This window comes from Mercenaria mercenaria, chromosome 13 (assembly GCF_021730395.1).
Source record: "Mercenaria mercenaria strain notata chromosome 13, MADL_Memer_1, whole genome shotgun sequence".
In the NCBI taxonomy this organism is placed as follows: domain Eukaryota; kingdom Metazoa; phylum Mollusca; class Bivalvia; order Venerida; family Veneridae; genus Mercenaria; species Mercenaria mercenaria.
Window position 1 is genome coordinate 36,402,967 of NC_069373.1, and position 8,728 is coordinate 36,411,694.

The 8,728-nt window shown below is 36.5% G+C and overlaps 1 protein-coding gene across 1 annotated transcript; it reads right to left on the reverse strand.

Moving 5' to 3' along the window:
* Positions 1 to 1,367: 1,367 nt before the first annotated feature.
* Positions 1,368 to 4,768, reverse strand: LOC123529378 (uncharacterized). Its single transcript, XM_045309688.2, has 6 exons — positions 4,725 to 4,768; positions 4,358 to 4,444; positions 3,468 to 3,716; positions 2,970 to 3,056; positions 2,650 to 2,735; positions 1,368 to 2,146 (listed from the first exon to the last, which is right to left on the reverse strand). Exons 2-6 carry the CDS (start codon positions 4,434 to 4,436, stop codon positions 2,033 to 2,035), a joined length of 615 nt encoding a protein of 204 aa, XP_045165623.1. The 5' UTR covers positions 4,437 to 4,444; positions 4,725 to 4,768; the 3' UTR covers positions 1,368 to 2,032.
* Positions 4,769 to 8,728: the final 3,960 nt, after the last annotated feature.

The following is an 8,728-nucleotide window of genomic DNA, read 5'->3' on the forward strand; positions in this document are numbered from 1 at the left end:
AAATACTTGTTTTTGCTCCAATTTTAATGATAATTGGTCAGAATATTTTTTCCATGAAATCACTAGGTCAAACATGTTTACACTGTTATGGTGTTTTATTGTGTGTTTCTCAGGTGAGCGACCTAGGGCCATCTTGGTTCTCTTGTTTATTCGTCATACTTTATGATAGTTAAATACAATTTTAATGCTTTCTTCACAAATTTAAATCTTTTTTCCAAATAAGTTTTAATTTGATACAAAGTAACGTTACTTTTTATCTACAAGGGTCGTAGGTAGTAAAATGTATACTTGTCAAACCATATGGTTATTAGTCCATGTCAGCGATATCTTACTGAACCAAATTGAACTCGTATGACACATTTTAATATATAGAAGCCGTGCCGTGAGAAAACCAACATAGTGGGTTTGCGACCAGCATGGATCCAGACCAGCCTGCGCATCCTTACTTTAATAATATTTTATTGCGTATAATTTTCATTTTTTACATTTATACAAAAAACATACATAATAGATAATCATATATTGAAATGAAAAGAACAGCAAATGGGTTGGACTTAAAGTTATGCCAACATTATAAACAGTCCTCCCTTAGAGACGGTAGGGAGTTTTAGCTAGGGTTGGGTTACCTTTAACAACTTTTTGGGCCCAAGCTTCATCAACAAAATGTAATTTACGTTATCATTTTGAACGGAAAAATGCATTTGAAAGACATAACGTATACTTATAGCAATAATCCTTCGCTTTTGTCGTCTATGCAAGTATTTAAAACAACACAAATGTATGTTAACTGAAATTCTGATATCGTTTTGCATAGTTGTATAGCCGATATAATTGAGGATTTTTTTACAAAAGATTAGACTCCATTCCTTATAAATACTTGCTACTTCTATCCACTCGGACTGGAATTGTAAATTAACGTAAATGAAGCTTATCGGTCTATATATTGACATTATTTACATACATTACAACTGCTAAACATATGAGCCGAGCCATGGGAAAACCAACATAGTGGCTTTGCGACCAGCATGGATCCAGACCAGCCTGCGCATCCGCGCAGTCTGGTCAGGATCCATGCTGTTCGCTTTCAAAGCCTATTGCAATTAAAGAAACCGTTAGCGAACAGCATGGATCCTGACCAGACTGCGCGGATGCGCAGGCTGGTCTGGATCCATGCTGGTCGCAAAGCCACTATGTTGGTTTTTCCATGGCACGGCTCATATACTTTTTTCAGCTGCCTTGTCAAGTAAATTGTTTCAAGCGCTCAGTGATGCAAGATAGTTAGGGCAATGAAAGAATTTTATATTTTGATAATAATTAAGGACTTTGAAGTTCCATAAGGCTTTTAATAGATAAAGCAGCTTTTCAAATAGAGAATATGTATTATTTATTCATAGAACGGTACAAAATAAACAGATACAGTTCATTTATATAATAAGAAGATCAGATCAATACCCAGCCTAATCAGGCTTATCAGTCTTTCGATTTCAACAGATATTGCAGTATAGAGAAGACATGCATTATAGGACTGACAGTAAAAAAAAACAAGTAAATATAATACGGCGTATGAAAATATGTAAGGAATAAGCCGAATACAACATGTTGCGACAATTTAACTAAGTGGTTCTAAGCTTTAAGATAAACTTCCTAACATTAACAGTATTTCTGTTGATAAAAAAAAAAAAACGTGATTTGACCATATCACTTCCTGACAACTTTTAAAAATATCGTCCATCTAGCTTTCATACAGTGAAATTCGAATGTTCAGGCTGTGTGTATAAATTAAGTAAGGGGCCTGTGAGACCCATTTAATATACGCAGTATAATTACCTCAGCCGAGTAATTCCAACAAAAAAAGGAGTTGCCATGCAGTAGGTCTAATACACAGGAGAAATTTCCGAACTATTTCCCTTGGATTCCTTACATAGAAAATAACACATGTAAATAACAAATACGGCGATAGATATTTATAAAGATGAAACAGTAGCTTACATTTCTGTTTCGAAATGAAACAGAAACTTGAAATAGGAACTGTTTATAGTGTAAAACACTCTGGAGACCGCTTTGGCCACTTCAGAGTTCCTATCCACTTCATCCGGACTTGTATTTGTACGCATACCCTCTTCCTGTCCAAGTCCAGCCCGGAAAACTGGAAAAAAATTAATCTAACGTGTTATTGACTCAAACAGGTCCAAACTTTTAAAGACATGACATCAGTGTTCATATTTAAAGAGTACCATCTGTACATGGACGCTTTGTCAAGGTAAAGCTTTGTCGTAAAGGAAGCTTTGTCGTAAAGAAAGTTTTGTTTCAAGGACAATTTGTCGGGGACGTCTACACATTTTAAACGTTGTCATTCTTATTATAAAACATTACAATCTACAAAATTAGAGTAGCGTCGAAAGAGTTGTATATGTCAAATATTTTTGAAAAACTGGGAAGCCTAGGCACGCATGACTTATGGCTGTCTCGTGCGAGGGTCTTATGACGACATTTTCATTGGCTCATCTCGTGCGCGTGAGTAGTGCACAGTAGTGACAGTCAAGTGCAGTGCCTACGGTATGCTAAGGACCCAAAAACATTCCACGTTTGATTTCACATTACTAGACAAGGATACTAAGGTATTTACTGAATATTGTGCTTGTTGTGTACCTTAATTTCGACGTCACTCTTCATTAATTTCCTCAGCCATTTTGGAAATTTGCTTTTCTTCACCTTCAGTGTAAACTTTACGTTACCTGAAACACATAAATTGTGTGCACGTGCTAATATTCTTCTACTTGCGTGTTTACGTATCAGATAACCAAATTGTACTTTTCTACAGTGAAGAAAAATTAAATACAAATTAAAGTCACGTTATGTATCTAGACTAGATCATATTTATACTGATTTATTTTAGCTAGTTCAACCACAATGGGGAAAAACACGACTATGATTTCTTATCAAAAGAAAAAAAAACAGTTTAATCGTACTTTTGATCGTGTGCGAAAATAGGGTCTTTCCTTCAGCCTTGAACTCCACCTCTATGCCATGCGAAGTCAATTCCGCTATGAAGCAGCCTGAGAATAGGTTATAAAAATTCATACATTTCTGTAAACATTGAAGATATATATTGAAATTTATAACTGAACCTAGCTTTATTTTCAATTTCTGGTTGGCCTCGTGGCCAGATGTGCTATCAAATTCAAATGTTAAGTCAAATTCTAATACCGGTAATTACTTTTGGAAACACATTGCGCATAGTTTTAATTTATTCTGAACACTTTTGACTGGAAAGTTTTACCTAGCAATATGTTTTTTCTCATTAGTTTTTCACATGTATAACCGTGTAAAGTCGCTGGAAAAAGATCTATGGCGGTTCAATTACATACATGATTCTGAAAATTTTCTTTTGGAGAAAAATAAAATTAAAATCTCCGGTAGCTTTTAAGTTACTAACACACACCTATCAGTATGTTATGCACACTAACCTTTAAGTTTCCCTAGTTTGAAGCAAACCTCGCATTTCCCGTTTGAACATCCCGTCAGAGAATAGTCCCCATCGTACTCGTCGTCTGCTAATCTCAGATCCCCAAATGCTACATCCGGGTCATTCTCAAAGCTGTCATCAGGATATGAAAGGTCGTCGATTTCTTCCAGCGGCACTTTGCTACCATCAACGACGAATGACGTGTCGTCATCTACAGGCCATTCAAAACCATCGCTCAGTGGTCCATCGTCTTCAAGAAAAACAGTAAAAAATTGTTTGGTGATCAAATTGATACCCGCTTTCTTTAAAATATAAAGAGGGGGTGTCTCATTATTTGTGTGGAAAAAAAAACAACATTTTCTTTAGTGCGGGAATAGTAATGACAGTATCCAAAAAACCGGAACGCGTGTTTAAAGTTACGTTTGTTCATAACACTCTTAAATACTGGAATATAATCACCCCAATCTGACTAAAGTACATCTCCTATTACGCTACGCATAGGATCTGAAAACGACCTATTCATTGCCTCGTTCTGGCGACCCTTTCGCTAGCCAATCAGGGCCTAACTTACAACATCATGCAAATCTACCTGTAGCCTTGACTTTTGATATTTACAATTCTAATGTCGTAAGGTCTCAGTCGGTAGGCCACTTGCTTTGTAAGCGAGGGATCCCGGGTTCGAGCCCTGGAATGACTGCACATTTTTCTTACTCTTCGACATTCGAACAAGTCGTCTGACTGGATAAAATAAAAATAGCAATACTGGAAATCCAAAATATACAGAAGACGAATGTGAATGGGTCGTTCTCAGATCTTCGTTTATAAGATCAAGTACTTAAGTCAGATTGTATTTGTGCTTTAGTTTCGTTAAATATATACATATGTACCAACCTGGGCCCTCAAAAATGTTTCTCCCATTCACAGTAACAAAAGCGAGAGCAGACGCAAATACCAGAATCAGCGGTTTCATCTTGACTTCTGCATATGGAATAGAATATAAGAGTCGGTTTTCTTATGTTCGGTTTTATGCGTCCATGGAATTGGCACTTAAAGCTGGTATGTGGTATACAACATGTAATTGCCGGTCGTCGTTTACGTTCTTGCTTTGATTTTTACGAATATGAAGTTTTTAGTTTAAGAATTTTAAGCTCTCCAAGCTAAACACTATTTCTGCTTTACAGATAAAATTAAAACAGAGCCATATAAAAAAGTTGGAACTGAAATATGAAAATTTCAAACTTCCAAGTTTAGAACTTACCTAATCAGAATATTCGAGCCCAATAAAATGCCCATGCGTGGCGGTACGTTTTATAACAAAGGCTAACTTCCTGTGAACATAAATAGATACCAGGATCTTCCTGTTGTTTTCCTCTCGAAGTGAGTAAACAATCGAATAGATTTATTTGATAGCAGAAGGCTCAAAACAAGGTCCGTGATATCGACAGGACGAATAATAGGCGAATCAAAATAACATTTGTACAAACCATACCAAATACCTGGCTTGTAAAAGTGGACATTGCGATGTTTTATCAGGATTGTACACGAGTCATTAGCGAAAAATTACTTCTTCTTTCGGGGATAGTAAGTACCTTAAGGTAGCTGGGTACACTTAGATTAGAAAATTTTGGTCACGGCCAGGCTTACATGTAGGCCAATCTATAAATTGCGTGCATGTTTTGTGCTTTTAATTAATGGCAAGATTAGGATTCTCATACAAGAATACAGAAAGTTATCAAAACGAAAGTTTTACAAAATCCATTAAAACTAGCATGCCAAAATCATCAATTTTGCACTTTTTGAACAGCCTGCAACGATCCCGCTGCAGGAACAATGTCCAATGTTATTGCATGTCTCAATTTAATAGCCCGGCCCTACTGAACTTCAGGATATAAACGGAATGGGGGCCCATCCAGCTCGTTTTTTCACAGAATAGCGAAAAAGTTCCTGAATATCAATCAACAAGCACGGAACCCTTCCGTGGTTTGAATTTCCCGCGCCAAGGTGATTCACCGATTCATACAGAGCTAGCAGCAGTTAGTTTTACAACTTACTTCAGAATTTTACATGTATCGGCTGTTTAAATTTTCTAAAGAATTAACAATCATTATCTCTCACCTTAATTTACAGACATCCAAAATCACGAAGTTCTAATTATAACAAATAATGATGGGGGCCAAAATTCGAAGTGTACCCTGCTACCTTAAGGTTTGATAAACCGGGGGTAATGACGTTACGTCATTTATCCGCGAGAAACATAGAATAAAGCCTGGAATCGGTGTACGGTAATGAATATCATTTCATGAATAAATGACATCTTTCTTAAGTTAAAATATGCTGTTAAAACATCTGATATGTTAAATAGTTCCAAAACAATGTTGTAAAATAAGATAGAAATGCAGGAATCTCTTTAATTATTGGCGGGCAAATATCTCGAAAAATTAAAATCTACATTGAAGAGAAAAAATATATTCACGAAAGTATTATCGAAATTGACTTTCCCATAGACTCCAATTGTGAAAATTTGTGTACGGTCAAAATCTTTAAAATCAGTTAAGCAAAAGATCGAGAACACGACCCTATCAATTTTATTTGCTGAAATTTCTAAGTATATTCTGAAGATTCGAAAAATCAAGGTTTAATTAAATTTTCCATTGTAGAAAAAAAATGATGAGAACGTGCAGCACTACCTTAAGCCAGTATTTCCGCTTTAAACTGTACCTCAATTTACTGTCTATTATATTATCTTATCTAGACCGTTTTACAGATAAAGTGTATTAAAAACTGATATGCGTTGCTCTGGAGTAGTATCGTAGGATGTTGTTAATTTTACTTTTTCCAAGTCTACTTCTGTATTGTTTATGACATGTTTTTAATTGATTCTGTAGTATATACTCAAAAAAAAACAGCGGCAAGGAAGGACACTTCAAATAGATACCAGGATCTTCCTGTTATTTTCCTCTCAAAGTTCGTATAACAAAGGCTAACTTCCTGTGGACATAAATAGATACCATGAACTTCCTGCTGTTTTCCTTTCGAAGTAAGTAGGCAATCAAATAGATTTATCTGATAGCAAAAACCTCAAATGATAAGGTCCATGATATCGAATGGACACATAACAGGCAAATCAAAATAACATTTGAACAAACCATGCCAAATACCTGTCTTATAAAAGATTCATTATTTTTCCTATTTCAGCTCTTACATTCTCTAAAAGAAACCAAGCCGAACCATTTGAACAAATTTGAGAGATGTCCCAGCCAGGACGCTTAAAACCAAGTTTGGTGTATTTCTGACCAGTTGTTTGACTAGATATTAAAGAACAAGAGGGCCATGATGGCCCTAGGTCGTTCACCAGAGTAACACAAGATAACAAACATGTTTGACCTAGTGACCCAGTTTTTAAAACCCCATGACCCAGTTTCACACTCATCTGAGTTTTCAAGGAGATAAACATTCTTACCAAGTTTCATTAAGATTGGAGCAAAAATGTGACCTCTAGCGTTTTTTTTCTTTGATTTGGCCTAGTAACCTAGTTTTTTACCCAACCGGAGCTAATTTTTAACCTGTCCGAAATTTCATGGAGACAAATATTCTGACCAATTTTCATTAAGATTGGACCAAAAAATGTGACCAGAGTGTAAACAAGCATTTTCTTTCATTTGACCTTGTGACTTAGTTTTTGACCCCACATGACCCAGATTAAAACACGTCCAGGATTTCATGACAATGAACATTCTGAAAAAGTTTCATAAAGATTGGAGCAAAAAAAGTGGCCTCTGGAGAATAAAAAAGCTTTTCCTTTGATTTTACCAAGTGACCAAGTTTTTGACCCTACATGACCCGAGTCGAAATCATACAAGACTTCATGATACCGAACATTCTGACCAAGTTTTATGAAGATTGAATAAAAAATGTGGCCCTTAGAGTGTTAACAAGTTTTTCCTTTGATTTGACTGGGTGACCTATGTTTTTTACCCCACATGACCAAGATTCCAACTTGGCCTTAAAGATCATCAACATAAACATTCTTACCAAGTTTCATGAAGACAGGGTCATAAATGTGGCCTCAAGAGTGTTAACAAGCTTTCCTTTAATTTGACTGAATGGCCTAGTTGTTGACCCAACATGACCCAGATTCAAACTTGACCTAGAAATCATCAAAACAAAATTCTAACCAATTCTCATGAGATTCAAAATTAAAATGAGGACTCTAGAGTGTTAACAAGATTTTCCTATGATCTGGCCAAGTGAACTAGTTTTTGACCTGACATGAAGCAGATTCGACTTGGCCTAAAGGTCATTAAGATAAACATTCTGACCGAGTTCATGAGATAGGGTCATAAATGTGGCCTCTAGAGTATTAACAAGCTTTTCCTTTAATTTGAATGGGTGACCTAGTTTTTGACCCTACATGACCCAGATTCGAACTTGACCTCGAGGTCATCAAGGCAAACATTCTGACTAATTCTCATGAGTTTCAAACTTAAAATGTGGTCTCTAGAGTGTTAACAAGATTTTCCTTTGATCTGGCCTAGTGACCTAGGTTTTGATCTGACACGACCCAGATTCAAACATGGCCAGGAATCATCAAGATAAACATTCTGACCAAGTTTCAAGAAGACAGGGTCATAAATGTGGCCTCTAATTCGAACTTGGCCTAGAGGTATTCAAGGTTAACATTCTGACCAAGTTTCACGAAGACAGGATAAAAATGTGGCCTGGTGACCTAGTTTTTGACCCCAGACGACCCAATATCAAACTCGTTCAAGATTTTATTGAGGGTAACATTCTGACCAAGTTTCATTAAGATTGGCCAAAATTGTGACCTACACAGTGTTAACAGTCAAATTATTGACGACGACGGATGACGGACACAAGGCAACCACAAAAGCTCACCTTGAGCACTTTGTGATCTGGTGAGCTATAAATTGTTGATGCAGGATGCTGGCCAACAGACTACTGTCCTAAACTTACCTCACACTGAACAATGTTCAGATGAGCTTTAACCTTTACCCTGCTAAACTTCTAAAATGGATTGATCCATCTTTCAATCTGAACAGTACCATTTATCATTTCAAGGGGTGTTGCCTGAAAATTTCCTGACTGAACAGCGAACAGCTGCAGACCATGATCAGACTGCTCGGATGTGCAGGCTGATCTTGGTAAGCACTGGTCGCAAAGGCAGAATCACTTGCCGCCAGCAGGCTAAAGGTTAAATGATTCATGAAATTAGATCAATTCTTCGCAAGGCAAGACATAGCA